This window comes from Mesoplodon densirostris, chromosome 2 (genome assembly GCF_025265405.1).
Source record: "Mesoplodon densirostris isolate mMesDen1 chromosome 2, mMesDen1 primary haplotype, whole genome shotgun sequence".
NCBI lineage: Eukaryota > Metazoa > Chordata > Mammalia > Artiodactyla > Ziphiidae > Mesoplodon > Mesoplodon densirostris.
Window position 1 is genome coordinate 81,917,255 of NC_082662.1, and position 17,620 is coordinate 81,934,874.

Genomic DNA, 17,620 nt, shown 5'->3' on the forward strand with positions numbered 1-17,620 from the left:
TCCCATCAAGAAATATATATCAACTTGCAAACATCACTTGCATACGCTGTTTTTAATTAATCAATGAGTCCACGTTCAATCATGTTAACTTTACCTACTTTACACTAGGCACTGATCTAGGGATCAGGGACAAAAAGACATATATAACACATATTGCGGATAATTTCAGATGTTAAGTTACTAGTTACAATCAGAAAGTATGCATGGATTAATGTTCCTGATAGCAATCCAGAATTTAGGAAACCAGTATTTAGAAAGAAAAAGATGTGATGACACTTTCTTTAATAAGGAAACTTTGTTTCATTTCATCATTCCTTGACCAATCCACAAGAAACATTTTTCATCTTGCTAAAGAAAACTGCCATTGAGTATTTTCAAACATAAAGACCAATGTCCCTCATTTTAGAATGAGATTAGGAAGGAAACCTCAAGAGTAAAGCTATTGGCTGAAAAATTATTTGAGATAAATGTTTATGTGCAGACTGTGTATTCATGGTAAGCTGAAAAGTTTTCTTAGTGAGGAAGTAGTCAAAGTTTTACAACACTGGTGTTAAGCTGTAGGGGATTCCTAAAATGCTGTCACTGTTAACTGCAACAGATGCAGCTAGGTTAATTTTTTAAAAACCTGAAATTCAGAAGGTAGTAGATCAGACTGCCACCGATGTAATAGAAAATGGATTCTCTTATACAGATTCACTTTCATATAGTTATTGAAGGGCTGATCTCAGTAGACTGTAAGCCAATCACAGCACTTATTCAATATAGAATAAAGAAGGTCACTAATTACAGTTGCCAAAAGCCAAAAGTCAAGTTTTCTATAGATATGGCTAAGTCACCAGGTAAGCAGTGAGAGTGTATGTCTTTCCTAAAACTGATATCACAGACATATGGAGTTAAGATACCTCACAAATTCAAGTCCTTCAGAAATCTGCTCTTTGCATAGCGCCCTACACTACATATACTCTTAGAGCCATCTTGAGAAACTTTAACTTTCACTCCACTACAGTCTTAGACTAAGTCACTGTAAGAAGCTCCTAGTAAAAGGTAACATTTATCAAAAAAAAAAAGGAAATGAAAAAAGTATGATACATATTTCTAGGTTTCATCTTAATATATATAAGTCATTCTACCTTTTGACTGATGAGGAACTACACAGTCATAGTCAGAATTCTTTCGGCCTATGCAGCAAGTAGAGCCCAAGAAAAGTGGGGCTGAGGGAGAAGACTAAACATTATTTTTCTGGGCCAACTGTTCTAAGTTTGTTTCTAAAGGCTGACCTGTGTTGCTTTGAAGAACATCATTTGACTCTCAATACATTCCAAACACAGAACAAGAATTTTCATTGTATCAGGGCCTCACTATACAACAATATGAAATACGCAAACAAATTTAAACTTTCTTTTAAGATGTGAAATTTTCAATATAAGGGGATATATCAATATTAAAGACATATTTTTGTATCTTTTCTAAACACTTATTATTCATATCAAGAGTATCAAACCAATGCATAAAGAATGATTATGAATCTTACAGACCATATAAAAAATCATTCTATAATGAATGAAATCCCTAATCTCTAAAACCAAACATTTATTAGTGTTTCTAACACAAGCATCTGGAGCCAGAAGACTGACTATAGAGAGAGAGGGGTTTTTGTTTGTTTTGTTTTTAACATCATAGCATTATTTCCCTCTGATTCGTAAAGCCTAAGGTATTATCCTTTTGTGATGCTGATATTGGGAAATAAAGAAACATTTATATTATGGGCTTTGTGATATAATGAAAGATGTGTACTCTAAAATACAAGACAGAAGAACTATGATTTGATCTTTCCTGTAACTCAAACTATGTTAAAGATTATACCTCATAATGGGTTTTTATTATGTTTTGTTCCATAAAGCATTTCTAGTCACCATAATGATAAGCTATTTCAACGTTACCCATATAAATCCACATAGAGTTTTCAAACCAGAATTCCATGCAGAAATCAGCCTCAAAGCATTACAGTATTTTTAAACATTTAAAAGTGCTATGAAATTTCCTTGGATATTGAAATATTTTACATGCATCAGGGACTCGTATAGATATTTATGCAGGATAATAAGGGTATGCACAGATACACAAATCAGTGCAAATCAGTCTATATAGATGAAGAGATGCTTCTGTTTACATACAGATATTCATGAAAATTAGGGGAAAAAAGTCAAAACTAAATAAATATTTAACATGTCAGCACCTGTCATATAGTTTTGTGTGTGTGCTTCACTACTACTGACTAGCAGTAGTACTGCTACTCTAACCAACTTCATTAAACAATAAAAGAAAAGTAATAAGTCATTTCACACTCTGTCTGACCATTATACAATAATAGCAAGATTTCATGCAAGGGTACAACATTATGCCCATCTGCAATCACAGTCTCTTTGCAAAAATCTCAATTCACACTTCACATGCAGCTAACCTTGTTACATCCCTTCCTAAATCCATCAGTGTTGCAGCTGCACGTCTTCACAGCCCAACATCTTAAAATTCATCACTTTGGCACCTTAGCATCACTATAGGTCAAGATAAAGAATCCAACCAAGAATAATTAAAGGGCACCCAGATGTTTAGTTTACTTATCTCAAGCCTTTCCTTTAACATATTTGAATTGCCTATGTGTACTATGTCTTTCATATTTTTAAGATATGTGCAATGTGATTATTTTAAGGGTATGAGACCTGGAACAATACATTTCAGAGTTGTTTTTTTTTTTTTACAAGTATAGTTCTTTGTAGTTGAAATTTGAACAAGAGGCGTGATAATGAGTAGGTTGAGGGAAGGAAAGGTGTTATCTCATTAAGGTAATTACTAAGACATCCCCACTATTATATCTGTTTGAAAATGTGGCAATTAAAGCGCCCTACATGGGCTCCTGGAGACAAGAGAACAGGACAGTTCTCTTGGAACTTCTATGTTTCGGTTAATGTGTGTCATGTAAATGAAAGAGTAGACTATTCCTATTTAATTCTTTTCCTCAACTCCCCACCCCCTCCCTCAAATTTCTTTGTGGGTTATGGGTTTTTTTTTATTTATTTAACCTGAATTTAGTTCTGATGAAAGGTGCCAGAATGGCAGTCCTAGAAGCAAAAGACTTCTATTTACCCACAGAATAGCTGGAGCACAGAAAACAGTAGGGCAAACTAAGCAAGCAACATGCTACCAACCTAAATCAGAAGAGACCTAACCTTCTTCCCCTCCTTTAGTCAGGCAAGTCTTCTCTGGTGAGGAGGCTGCCAAATTCATATTCAAAGTCAGGGAAGTTTAAAATACACATAAAAAATTTGTAAGTGGTGTTCTTAGCTTACTTCACCACAGCATATACGGGCTCACATAGCTCTCAATTTACTGAGGCTTAACTTACACTATTCACTGAAACCACTACCTTTGGTCAGTAATGCGTATCTCCTCTTGAGCTGGTCATCTTGTTCTTTCATTGCTTCCACTGCCCTAGTCAAGATAAATAATAAAGTGATACACCAAATAACATCTAGAATCCTTTCTCTAGAATCTTGCTTTCATGCTCAATGAAGCATTATTCATCTCAAATCAAGGAAAACAATTTAAAGGTCCAGTGATGAAAGAATGGTTGGCTCGATTATGATACATTTATGGGAGAGAATCTTATGTATCGAATATTATACTTACAAAGAGTTTTAAATAATACAGAAAAACAGTTGTACCAAAAGTATAAATGATATCCCAGATGAAATATGATCAAAATTATACAAAAATTCACAGCAAAAGTCTAGAAACAATAGATCAAATATTAGCAGTGGTTTTGAGTGACAGAAGATGAACTTTTTTCTTCTCTCCTCAGTATATAAAAATTTTTCCACAGTGAGTATACATTACTTTTACAAAAGAAAAGTTATTTTATTAGATTTTTAAAAAAGCATGTTTTTTTGTGTGTGTAGTAGGATTTGATCACATAAGTTTAACTCCATTAAAATTGAAAGACAAGAATCATCTGGAAAAGCTGTAATACTGTAGCATCTCTATCCTTCCCCTTCTCTATCTTTACAGAAAAAAAATGGAAGCGGGGAACAGGGACTGAAAAAAAAATAAAAAACACAAATCAATTATGTTGTAGAAAAAAAACAACAACTAAAGTTTAGAATAGGTATTAAGCTAGATGACCTTAGAGATTCCTTCCAATCCTGAGTTTGGATCAAGATCAGTTCTGTTTAAAATCCAATTACTTATTAACGTGGATGTTGGAAAATATCCTTTTGCCAAATTTCTGGGCAGAACCAAGAATCATGTTCCCCTAAGGGACTAGATCATTCATGGAAGGAAAAGAAAAGCCTGTAAAACATGTTACCAAATAAAGGAGATCCTTCCTGAAATGTCACCGACATATGCAGCACTGCTGTTAATAAGCAGTGTCTTGAATAGTTGGGGTTTTTTTAATCCTGTTCTAAATTATTAATTAAGAGTAAGACGCAACAAATTTACAAGCTTAATTCAACTTTTCAGCATTGACATCCCTCAAGAGAAATGCGTGGCCCATCACCTAAACATCCCAGACATATAAAATAACAAAAGTCAGGAGGATAAAAGCAAGGCAGGAATGGAGAGCAGAACAGATTCCGTGGCCTAAGGCCTTAAAAGTCTTCAGAGGCCAGAGCTTCCCTCTATTGAATTCACTCACCTGAGGCTTCTCAACAGATCACCGGCCAGCATACCTATTACCAGTTCCTGAAATGAAAGCAGTCATTGTTGCTTTACTAGAGGAAGTGGAGACATCTTCATGTTCATACAAATTCTAATCGAATTTTACCCTAATAAATATCTTCGTGGGAGGACTTTGGGCATGTGAAAATAATAATGGAAAATAATGTGAAAATAATGAAGCACGGGGAACTGCAGAATGTCACCCCTTAGGCACCTTCAGAGGCAAAGGGTTTTAACCCAAACTGGTAACAAGAGAGGAGTAAAGGAAATCAGTAATGAAAGGTCGGGCCTGGTCTCTGCAAGCGGCAAGCCTGGGAAAAGCCTGCCCTGTAGGCAGAGGAAGCCAAAGCTCCGCCAGCGGCGGCAAGGTCGCTTCCGTTCCTGCGTTCTGCTTGGGCACGGCTGAGGTGGGCGGGTCAAAGTTTGCCACGTGACAGGAAAGGGTGGAGTTGTTTCCTCAGCAAAGACCAGGCTCTTGGGAGATCTGCTCCAATGTACATCTACAGAAGTTCATGAGGGAATCCAAAATATGGATTGCCAGAAATTTCAAAAGCAATCCCAAAAAGAAGAAAGACAAAATGAATCACTCCAGGGCTTCCCTGGTGGCGCAGTGGTTGAGAATCTGCCTGCCAATTTAGAGGACACGGGCTCGAGCCCTGGTCTGGGAAGATCCCACATGCCGTGGAGCAACTAGGCCCGTGAGCCACAACTGCTGAGCCTGCGCGTCTGGAGCCTGTGCCCCGCAACGGGAGAGGCTGCGATAGTGAGAGGCCCGCACACCGCGATGAAGAGTGGCCCCCGCTTGCCGCAACTAGAGAAAGCCCTCTCACAGAAACGAAGACCCAACACAGCCAAAAATAAATAAATAAATAAATATTTTTTAAAACAATGAATCACCCCATGGCCACACTTACCCATTTGTGTTCTATGTGATTTTCTGGACCAATCTATTGATGCATAACAATGAATGATTATGTGACAATTATGCATTTATTCGCATACGAGCATGTATAATGTAATGCCATGGTGTGTTCAGTCAAGGCTGGTGAGGAAGTAGATGTCCCTTTGAAATCCTCTTAATCTAACGGAAACGACTTGGTAAGCTTCTATCAGTAGAACGTTTGAGGGAAATGGGGCAGATGAATAATAATTTGATGTTTTTAAGTGATTGTGGCTCTGATACACCCTACTTCCAATGGACATCTCTGTCACTGTTAATATCTGGGCTAGAACTTCCCTGCCCATAGGTCTGCAGATGCCCCGGGTTGGGGGGGGGGAGGAGGGGAGCAGAGGGGGGAGACTAAGAGTTGGTGCAAGAGGAAGGTGGACAATCAGATCCTTATTTGCATCTTTCAGAAATTATGACATGCCTATTTTCTCAAATGAGAGGCATTAGGAAAATCAAAATCTTCATATTAGATCACTAGAAAGTCATTTCCTAGCAGTTCACTCAACCAGAAAATGGCCTAGTGAGAAAGAGACCTACTATGGTCTTTTCACTTGGAAGACCCCCGCAGCTGGAAACTATACCAAGTAGTTTAACTTCCCTACAGTAGGAAGTGAGTAGCACCGACTTCCATATCCTTTTCCTAACACTCTATCAGCCAATTGGCTTTAGAATGTAGACTATTTGTCCATAACGGGCATTCTAATTTTGTGGCATAGGAGTGGGGAAACAATACACCACCACTGCCTACTTGCTCTCTCCTTAGGCGGTAGTATAAATACACATTACTCCATAGAAAACTTTTTCTCCCACTTCACATAACCATGCACACCTTGGAACACCTTTTTCTCCAGCCCCTGGAGGCACTAGGGTCTCCCCAGTGGTGCCTGACTTTCAAATATGGATAATCCACGCTGCTGCTAAAAGTCTCTGTCAGCATCTAAATTCCACTTAGCATTTCCATTCCTCCAACTCTAAAGGGAAAGAGGAAGCGGAGAGCCAGAGAGGCAGTTGAGGAAGTGGGGATAATCAACTATGAGGAGCTGGCTTCCAAGAACTGAGGGAAAACCTGAAGGAGGCATTCATTTGCAGCCTTGAGGCCTTGGGGGTTGGGGAAGGGGGAGTATGAAGTGCGATACAGATATGAGCTTCTACCTGGGCAACCATTATTTTATCATCTTCATAGGAGAACGCTTTATATTCCCTCCCGAGCCCACTGAGATGTGAGAACAGGGGCCCCTGCTCTGTAGGCCTTGCCCAAGCACCGTTCGTGAAGGTATTTGGATTCCTGTCCCTGGTCTATACGGTCCCTGTCCTGACGCACGCATTTCTCCCTGAAACACCGTCTGTAACGGGGAGAGGGAACTTGGGGCGGCGGGGCTGTCCCGGGTTGGGGGTGGGGCAGGAGAAGTGCTGAGGCCCGGCTGGGGCGCATACGGCGGGAGACCCAGCGCGGAGCCCACGCTCTGCAGTGGGGCGTGGGAATCGCGGAGCAAACAGCAGGCTGCAACGTGTGTGAGAATTGCTGGGAGTGGGAGGGAGGATCCCACATCTAGGGCTTGTTCACTAAAGAATCCAGGCGGCCAGACATAGGGGTGGGTGGGGGCGGAAATCCATCAGCTCCACAAAGTGACAAAGCCCTTCCATCGTACGTCAAGTTCAATCTCGGGCTCGCGAAGATCCTCCTTTTTCAGTGGAGCTCCTGCGGGTCCTGGACCAGATCGTAGCGGGAGGTAGGAGAGTCCCAAACTGGCGGAGAGGAGACGCGAGGTGGAAAAAGCAGTGGAGATATCAGGGCCTCGGCCCAACCCAACCTGCAGGGCGGCCGTCTCGGGAACGCTTCTCCTGGGTTTCCATCGGCCGAGGCGGCGGTTCGCAGAGCAGGGTCGGGGCTGCGCGAGCGGAGAAAGTAAAAAATGCCATTGAGAGCGGTTCCACTGGCGACTTCGCTGCGGCCGCGACGCAAGGGCTTCGAAGCAGCAGAACTGAGGCCCCTCTCCTTCCCAGTCGGCTTCCACTAAGAACTTATTAAATAGGGACGGTTTAGAGTTGATCTGTCACTGAGCACTACTTACCCCGAGATCTTTTGGTTTTTGAATTACTTTATTGATTGAAGATTTTGTTCTTTGGAATGTGACCCTGTTTGGACTTAGAGCTAATCAGGAAGCGCCGCCGGGGAGGGCGCTTTGTAATCACTTCGCGGACCTCCCCTGCGGGCGCCGCCGACCCTTCCCCGGCGCGCCCCCTGCGGTCGCCTAGGCTTTGCAGGGAACCCTCCAGCCTCCGGGACTCCGCTCCCCCGCGCGCCCTGGGAGCTGTCTGTGGTGCTAGGAGAGAGCAACGGGAGAGGGAGGCCCGAGGGGAGACAAAAGGAGAGGCAGAGAGCAGAGAAACTGACAATGCGAGGTTGGCTGAGACCGTCCACCCAGCAACACTCAGACTGACAGAGGCCTTCAAAATTCAGCCAGAAGAAGGGGAGGGAAAAAGTCCCTTCTGGGTCATCTCATCTCCCTGAGACAGCTGACCTGATTTTCCAATGCGAAAGGCCAGTGATACCTCCCTCTCTCTGAATGCACACAACCCTTACCCCACACACTTAGCCCTACTAAACCCTGGGGGTGTTCAACCTGCCAAAAGAAGGGAGGGGCACACAGGCCCCAACTTCAGGGAAAGAGGCATGGGCAGAGAGGAAGGCTGGAACTGGCCAAGAAGCAGGGACTGGACAAAGACCTAGTGGGAGACTTAAGAAGTCTAGAGGCGTTGTTCCAGGGTTCATGGAGTAAACTCTGGAGAAGCCCCCGCTCGCCCTTCTGCCTAATTTTCTAGCCAACAGTCAAGACACCCGACAAAACAGCTTTCCCACACCAAGAATTCAGTGCTGAGGAGGAAACATCAATTCCCTAGGAGGCTCAGCGCTGCCCCTGATCATGCACACCAGTAGTGAAAAGTCAGTCTCTTCCCAAGCATGTTGACTTCAAGTCATGCCTGGCTTTTTAGAAAACTAAGCAGCTCTCTTCCAGTATATTTTTGTAACCACATGGCTTAATAGGGACTAAAGTTTCCCTAGACCTGGGGAGAGCTTTTCCAAATATTTTTAGAAAGTTAAAAATATAACAAAACAAACCACTCACAAGCTGCCTGTTTAAAGAGGGGAGGTGGGGTTTGGCAGACTCCTGGGGAAGGGCTGTCTAGGCAGGAGTCAGATGGCAGGGAGGGAGGAGGACGGAAGTCTTGGTTTGAGGGTAAACGGTTTTATTTGCAACAGAGGAAATCAGCTGTCTAATTTGCCATCATGTGGACTTTCATTTTAAGGGCAGGGGGAGCAAAAATAAACTGTTACAAGGTGGCAGGTATATTTGCTGGAGGCATGGAAGCAAGCAGCAATCATAACTTTGCAACTCATTGAAAATTGCTGGCTTGGGCTAGAATACCTGGCTGCTAGTTGGGGCATTAACTTCTTACTCCATACTCACTACAGATTTGTGCTAGGTTTGCTGGAGTCGCAGAGCTGATCTTGAGGAGAGCAAATGTAAGGGGCCTTTGTGAGTGTCTAAACATCTCTCTGAAACAAGTTTGTTCTCCTGTGTTTCTGTAGCAAGCAAAGAATGCCCCCCGAAAATCCCTGTTTTGCCAGTCCCCAGCTTAATCAAAAGAGTGATCCAAATGGAGTTAGCCGTGGAGTGTCCTTCCAACACCAGCTGAAGGTGGGAAAAATAAAAGAAGTGCAGCTCCCAGGGCCAACAGACCTCTGAGCCTCCATAACTAACTCTGGATCTCCCTTGTGAAAAGACCTTTGTCTATTATACTGTTCCTTGCTTTTTGGAAAACTTGGTGTTGCACTCCTCACCTTTTAGCCAACACCGCTACTTTGTTGGGCAGGCACGGACTGAAGGACCCCTTTTGAGGGAAAGGACTATGTTTGCATTTGACTTGTAAGCAATAGTTTGGAGATGTTTGAATAGAAGGGCACCTGAGGTGGTACTGCTGCAGAAAGAAAAGAATGAAAAGAAGGAATCCAGCACTCAACTTTCTTCCTGGGACAACAGCCCCGCCACCACACACACACACACACACACACACACACACACACACACACTCCTTTTGCCAACTTCCGTGCAACAGGAAGTAAACAACACAAATGTAGAAAGGGAATTGACACTTTCAACTGCATGGTTTAGGGGGTGAAAGAAAACATGACTTTGAAGCAAAAGCACATTTGGGAGGACTCTGGTGGATCAAACCTAATTGCTAGCAGAAGTGGAATATGAGGTTAATTAAGAAACCTTGGTCTCTGTAGACATAGTGCTTCCCCCTTCATTGTCCACCTATGGAGTCCAAGTTTGGCCTTGAGAGCGAAGGGGTAGCTGGCAGGCTCCTCAGCAGAGTGGCTGGCAGGCTGCTGGCGGGCTGCTGGTAGCAGATGGGTGCTATGGCCTGGTTTGTATTTGAAGATTTGTTTATGTGCATTTCCCAACTGGACTTGAGGTCATTCTTTGTAGGGAACTTAGAATGTGTGAGCTCCAGTGAATTCCCAGGTCCCCCCCTTTCCCCCCCACCGAAGATGACCAGCCCTGGGGCCAGTGCATTGAGAAGCTGTAGCACCCCCAAGCCTTGGAAAGTGCCTTTTTAGGCCCAGGCAGACCATTTGTGAACTATTTAAGCGTGATTGTAAAACCCAACAGCAGCTAAGACAGAACAAGGAGAGTCTGCTGAGTACCCAGGCAATGGGCATTCCCACTGGACACAGTGGCGCCCAGCTTCCAGCCCAGCCCAGCTGTTTGAGTTTGTCCCAGCTCAGTGGGAAGAAAATGAGAAGGGCCAGTCCAAACACTTTTGTTAGAATCAAACAAGACCAAGACCACTTTTAAAGCAAATTGATGAGCTGGAGAGAAATCTGCAAACTACTCCCTAATTAGCCCAGGTCTGATCAAGGCGGTGGAGGCAATGTCCTCCTGGATTTCACCTTTCTTTCCTTCTTCCTTCCCTCTCCTCCCCAGCACACATTCCCACAGCACTCCACATTTTTTTTAATGTTTTTATAACTCTACTAAGATTCAAACATCAGAGAAAGTTGGAAAATGGGTCTGGATGTGTTTTAGCTGCAGGTCTTACTCTTTTGACTATGTACTAGGGCAGAAGTGAAGATAGAAGATGTAAGGAAACCCAGACGGGGATCCAACTCTCTGACTACTCGAGAAGTGACCTTGGGGCTGGGGAAGGTGGGAGAAGCCCCGGAAATATACACACACCCCCACCCAGTTCTTCCTCACTAGACGGGAATGCTGAGCCTCTTGGGAGCTAGTTGGGGAGGAGGGCCTGTAGCTGAGGTCTGGCTCTGGCCGAGGTGCTACGAATACGTACACACTCATTCTCACACACTCACACATGCACACACACACACACACTCCCAAAGCAGGGAGCCGGCCTCCACTACCCTCTGGGCAGGGCCTCTCATTTTGCGGTCCCAAAAGATCCAGGGACGCGGACAAAAAGCCTGGCACACCTGTCTCGGCCAGAGTTGCTCTCCGCTCCAGACATCCCAGCACAGCCAACTCACTAGGACAAGAGACTCGGCTCAGGGCTAGGGGTTGGATGCCCGCTGGGGAATGAGAAGGCCGGGATCAAAGCACAACCAGGGTTTGTTAGCTGGGCCTCTCGAGACCCCCCGGGCGCCCTAATTGCGCGCCCTGCAGCCTCCTGCTTGCAGGCTGTCCTGCCGCGCGGGCGCCGGGCCGTGGGCTGCCGAACAGCTGCGAGGCCCGCCTGTCCACCCGCCCGCCCGCAGCCCAGCCCCTGCCGGCGTCTCCGCTGCCCAGCGCTCCGGACCCTCATTGCCCCGGGAGGAGCCCTAGGAGAAGGAGGAGGGGCGGACAGACCCGGTTCGGCTGGGGCTGCCAGGCAGGCCGGGACAGCAGGGAAAGTTGGCCGCCTACTTGGCAAGCACCAACAGCCGACAAGCGCAGAGTTTCTCCTGCGGCCTCACGGACTGCTCTGAAATCATCCACTTAAAAAGAAAGAAGTTCACACATATCGAATAACGGCTCGGAAGAGGCCACCGTGAAAAATTGAGCTGTTTTTATACAAGTCAGCCCAACATCTTTACAGATTTTGTAAATTTCTAATATTCCAGAAGGGATTTTGTTTTCCTAAACCAATTGACACATTTCATCATAGTACATTCTGCTTCAGTAAAATCAGCTCCCTTGGATTTCATCGCTTGTTAAAAAAAGATAAACTTTATTTCTGTAATTTTCAATCACAAAAAAATCTATATTTTTGTCTAAGCATTTATTTTACTGAATCAAAAAGACATGAAAAGAAAAATCATGTTTTACTAATGTATATAAGTGACTTTTTTGGACAACATATAATAAATATGATATATCACTTATCACTCAGTCTTTCAAATGTACATTTTTTTCATATTATGGAGCATGCCACTTTTCCAAAAGAAAAAAGGTCATGAGAAATCAGTGCAAAGTTCTCAGTTACCCTCCTCTTTTCTCTGGGGCAGTCGGAATGTCCACGGCAACGCCCTCTGCCTCGGAATTTGAGGCTGTTCATCTACAATTCTCTGCCTGTGTGGTTTCCTCTCCGTGACCTTCTTTCTTCCCTCCTTACCCCACCCCCCTCCCTCCCTCCTGCTTGTCCCTAAAGTCATTTTTTAAAAAGAACTTGAGGTTTTGTTTTTGTTGATGTTTTCACTTACTGGTCGCACTTTGTGTGGAGTCGGCGTTTTCGCCAGTCACACTGCTGTGCGGGAGCTTTCCAGCCCTGTCTCTGGGGGTGGGGAGATGGAGAGTGGAGGGCTGGCTCCTCTTTGGGCCCCCCCTCCACCCGCTGGTGAGCGTCTTCCTCTCTTACTTCTTTGCTTCCCGGTTGGCTGCAAGGGAGGCCGGACAGCCTGGTGCCGGGAGAGGAGGGGCAGCTGTCCGGGTCGGGGAGGGGACAGGGAGGGACAGTGACTTGCTCTTCACCGGGGATGCGGGGTGCCTGGGATGGGGCTGGACAGGGGATTGAGGGCCGGCTGTCCCCCAGGCCCCAGGCCGTGGATGAGCACTCGGGGCACCAGGGGCCGCTGCAGCTGGGGATGGGGTGCAGGAGGAGTCCGGTACATGCTGCTGTACATGGCGGCGGCGGCCGCCGCGGCGGTAGTACTGTCCATGCTGCCCAGCAAGCTTGGGTGGTAGAAATAAGGCGACGGAAACATCCTCTGCAGTGCCGAGTAATTCCCTGCCTCGGCCAGCAGCTCCAGGCCCACCGCAGTCTGCCGCTTCCACTTGGTCCTGAAATAAAAGCAGGCGTGCGTGCACCCTGCAGCTGTGGGCACTGCCCAGGCACCAAGGCCCGTTCTCCCCCCTCACCTGCCTTCTCTTCCTCGGGGAGCACACGAAGACTTAGAGAGCGCTGAGAACCAGGAATGAAGCACACCTCCTGGCCCCCTATGCCACCCTCTCCCTCCCAGAATCACCCAAATCCAAGTCAGTTTACCAAACGATGCCATCAATGTCTGAGACATTCATAAATAAAATTCTCCAATCTTTGCTACCTTTTCCTGACGTTTTGCTCTGCCTTTGCCCGCCCCCACCCTTATTGTTTGGCTACTTCCTGAAACTTTCCTGGAGGCCAACGGAGACCACTCTTTCTATAGGCAGTCTTCTCCCTCCTCCAATTTCCTTCCCCAAGTGGCTCCCCAGCCATCCCAGAGTGTCAGCTCTTTGCCCCTCCCCCTTTCCTCCAGGCCGAGTGAGAAGAAACCGTAAACAAAGGGACACAGAGACTCCTGGGCCTTGGACCCCTGGCCCTCTTGGTCCCCAGGGCTGTGGAGACACATCTCTCTCACCAGCCTGACAGGACCTTACGGCAGGTGTTTGGGGTGGGGGGTTAAGAGCCAGGAAGGTGACAAGGGTTTCAAAACGGAATTCGTTTGAGGGAGGACTCTCCCACGGGGACAGTACCTCGGGGCCATTCCAGGAGGGGAAAAATGCATTTCAGGATCTTTTCTCCTCTGAGAGAGAGTAACAATTAAAACCTGTGATCCGCTCCTCTCGGGCTCCTCCCTCCCCCACCGCACCTCACTAGGAAGAAGAGGCAGCAGGCCTGTGCTCAGATGCCTCCGGACGGAACGCAGGGCTGCTGGGCCCCCCATACCCGGCAGCTCCAGCCAAATTAATAAACATGTCGCCCATTTTAAATTGGCTACAAATGACACTAATGTTTTCCGACAGAATTAGGGTGGCTGAAACCGTATGTAATGAGACAGAAAATTATGGTAAAGATGACAACTGGATGGGCATTTCCAACCACACTTATGGACGATTAGAACACAAATGAGAGAAAAGGAGGGGGAGAGAAAATCGAGACAAGGGAGACAACCGTCAGGCTTGGAAACTCGGCATAACCTCGGCCCCAGACTGCACAGGTTGGGTTCACACTGCAGTTCAGGGGCGTACAAGTACTGTCAGCCCCTTTCCCAATTTCCTTTCAAGGGAAGCCGTGGTTCCTGGAGGGCTCTGAGGTGGCCAGAATAGGGGACAGACCCTCAGTCTAGATGCCTGACCGGCTGCCAACTCTACCTCTCCCCAACTGCCTCACAGGACAAGCAAGGACTTTTAAGCTGAGGCCAGTGGGTCAGCTCTTCCAGGGTGGATACAGCCAGACTGTGTGACCAGCTATAGATATTTGGAACCATCCTGGGGCAGGCCCAAAAGGGTGCAATGCACAGGTTTTATGGGCCTGAGTGTCTCCTACACCGATGTCTCAGTTTGAAAAGGTGTGGCTTGATTGATTTGGGGGCAAATTTCAGCCATTCAGGTTTGGGGGAGAAACTAGCATATGTTAAGGACACTTAGAAGTGCAAAATTCTCCAAACTCCAGCTACCCAAGGATCCCTTTCACCTTGGAGGTGTGGCTAATTCCTCCTCCAGCCAGAAAGCCCCCGACTGCCAGCTCAGGGACCTCTGAGTCCTTAGTGTCTCCGAGGCCAGGAGGAAAGAAGATTGGTGTAGTAGTCTTGACCTGGATGGCCAGACGTCTTTGCTCTCCCACACAGCCTCCCTTACCTGCGGTTCTGGTACCAGGTCTTGACCTGGGTGTCAGTGAGATTGAGCGCAGCTGCCAGGTCCATGCGGTCCTGCACACTCAGGTACTTCTGTCGCTCAAAGCTACGCTCCAGTTGATTGAGTTGGTGGTCGGAGAAAGCCGTCCTGGCTTTGCGAGGTTTTTTGGCTCTCACAGGGGGACTCTCTCGGCTACTCGTAATCTCCCGGTCTCCTTCCTCCTTTGTTCCTACATAGAAACCCAGACACGGACGTAAGGTAGCCTGGAATGGGGAAGGATGGAGTGTCCTCCTGGCACACACTTCCACATTCCCAAGCCAGCTGCTGGTCTGGGGGTGGGGGGAAGTATACTCTGCCACCTTCCTTATAAACATACTTGGACCTTAGCCAGTATGGAGGAAGAGGACCAACTGCTGGCTAGGGAGTGTGGAGCCTTGTGCAGAGCTCCTAAGAGGGTTCCAAAGGAGTGCTGGATCTTCCCGCCTTTGGAAATGAGAAAGGAAAAAAATACTTTATGATATAGGGTCCTTTTCTTAATTGTTTCCTTGACTGGGGGGAGACCCTGTCCCTTTCCATTACTGTTTTCATCCTGACTTCATATTTTCTTATGTGTTAGTTTTTAAAAGGTCTTTCAACATTTTTTTTTGGAGAAGGGGGCACTTTTTTCATTTTACTTCTCCTGTTTACTAAAAGTTATAGGCATTTGTTTTCCTTTTTTCAGATGCACTTGGGAAATATTGGATCAAGCTCTCTGCAGCTGCTTGCATCAGGTCTCTTAAAGCTTCAGAAAGAATGTCTCCCAGACACTGCGTTCAGCTCAAAATCACTGAGCCCATCCAGGTGACAGCCCAGAGATTTCCGGATTCTATTTGTCAACTTTGGTTTTTTACTGAAATGCTGGGAAATCGATATGTCAATCCCTCTGTTTGTACCCGTTTTTGCTGCGCTCCTTGATCTTCCCTGCAGGAAGAACCATAATCTCTCTAATTGACCCACTGGGGAGGTTGGTGCACAAAAAATCGCCAGACCAGACTGTACATCTGTTTTGGGCACTATTATGCTAATGATACAATAGTAAAATGAAGAGGCAATATCCTACCTTCCAGACAGTCAGCACACATCTTTCCCAGAGATGACAAAGATTAATAATAATAATAAGCTTATCAGTAAAGGGAAAAAAGAGAACTCTCCTCATATGTTAAAACTCTTTTGCCATGCAAAGACCAGAACACTTATGAAATTCTCTGGGGAGAAAGTGAAAAAAGGGAGTTGAAGGACAATTCCATTGCCATCTTCTGATTTTACAAAAATAGATATCCAATTCCATAAAATTTTACTTTCATAAATGCTACCTCCCAATTTACTTGTAAGGGGCCAAAACTCTTACTGAAATACAGATATTCAGTTAGCGCCATGGGGTAGGAAGAGTATTTTTTTTAATTGAAACCCTCATTATAATTTTTTACCGTGTGGCCTTCCCTATATTAATCACGATCTAATAATTTTTTTTAAAAAATGTCCCTGTTAATCGCTTCGGAATTTTCCCCTTCGCTATATCTGATAATTCGCGTTCCGGTGTTCAGAAAATACGGTGTGTAGGAAGAATGGAATGATTTGCATTAAATTATAAGCACCACGTTGTGATCACACCCCTAGGCACTACGAAACACTAAAGTATTTCCCGTCAGATACCCTCCGCCTCTGCCCCCTTCCTAATAAATTAAAATGAAGTAAAACAAAGAAAGGAGCTGGATGGCGGTGAGGGTTGGAGGTCGAAATGTAACAATAATCAGAACTTGGGACGAGTCCCCAAATCGCACGCCCAGGCCTCCCTCCCGCTTGCAGTTTTTGACCGTGGCGTATCGCCTTAGAAGCTGAAAATCGCCTTCGAATCCAGCAGAGATTCGCAGGAGACAGAAGGGGAGACAGGGAAGCAAGAGGAGGAGAAGCTAGACGGCTGAGGGAGCCGAGGCGGCGCGACTCACCGTGGCATTTGATGTCGCTCTGGGACTCTTCTCGCTTGTCGAGTTTGGTTTTGCTGTCCTCCTGCTCGAGCTTTGGCCTGAAGCTCTCGTGTGCTGCGTTGCTCTCCTGCTTCGGGGTGTGGTGGGGAGAGGAGACGCTGGTGCTGTACGGTGCACACGCCGCCAGAGGTTTGCTGTCGCCCAAGATGTCCTTAATTAAAAAAGAAGAGGTGGAAGTCCTGGGGACCGAGGCGGCCGAGCCCAGCTGCTGGGCGGGTGGCTGCGGCGGCGGCGGTTGCGGCGAAGGCTGCAAACTTTGCGTGGGGGCCGCGGCTGGCGGCGGCGGTGGCTGTTGGCTGTGGTGGAGGTGGTGGTGATGCTGGGGGCCGTCCGCTATCACATGCGGTTCCGGGGGCTCCATGGCGACCGAGATGGGAGAGGAAGGCGCCGTTCCTACAGTATCAATCTCCGAACAGGGAGACGGAGTGGCCTGGCTCCTAAAATCCGTGGTCCTGGCCTCGCCGAGCGGGCGGAAATCTCCATTCATCATGCCGGGGCTGCCCGAACTGGCACTGGACAAAATCGTGTCTATTCCAAAATTCGACCCGCTGGCCCCTTCCATTGTTGTCATTTCTACATGAGGTCCACGCCACTCCGCCGCTCCGCTGCCGCCCCGACCAAGCAAAGGAAGCTATCGATCGTAAAGCAGAATAACACGAAACAATGTTGTCTCCGCTTAAAACACAAACAAACAAAAAAGTGGGGCGGGGAGGGAAGGAAAATTGGGAGGTGGCAATCCGTGGACACTTGCGACACTTTTTTTTTTTACCCTAATGCAAAAAGTAGGAGTTTGGGGAAAGGAAGATAGAGGGGGAAAGTTACAAAAATTGTTGAGGAAGCACCGAGCGTGCGCTCCAGGAACGATCGCGCACGTG

At 46.4% G+C, this 17,620-nt stretch overlaps 1 protein-coding gene across 1 annotated transcript; it reads right to left on the reverse strand.

Moving 5' to 3' along the window:
* Positions 1-12,635: 12,635 nt before the first annotated feature.
* On the reverse strand, positions 12,636-17,316 carry BARHL2 (BarH like homeobox 2). The gene is made up of 3 exons (XM_060085231.1): positions 16,707-17,316; positions 14,725-14,950; positions 12,636-12,948 (listed from the first exon to the last, which is right to left on the reverse strand). The coding sequence occupies exons 1-3, from the start codon at positions 17,314-17,316 to the stop codon at positions 12,636-12,638; spliced, it is 1,149 nt and encodes a 382-aa protein (XP_059941214.1).
* Positions 17,317-17,620: the final 304 nt, after the last annotated feature.

What these genes read in the sequence shown, in the direction of transcription:
- BARHL2 (XM_060085231.1), bottom strand. Translation starts at nt 17,316, where the DNA reads ATGACAACAATGGAAGGGGCCAGCGGGTCGAATTTTGGAATAGACACG. An exon ending in GAGCGACATCAAATGCCACG is followed by an intron (nt 14,951 to 16,706) that starts GTGAGTCGCGCC and finishes GTTTCTATGTAG; the next exon opens with GAACAAAGGAGGAAGGAGAC. An exon ending in ACCTGGTACCAGAACCGCAG is followed by an intron (nt 12,949 to 14,724) that starts GTAAGGGAGGCT and finishes CTTTTATTTCAG; the next exon opens with GACCAAGTGGAAGCGGCAGA.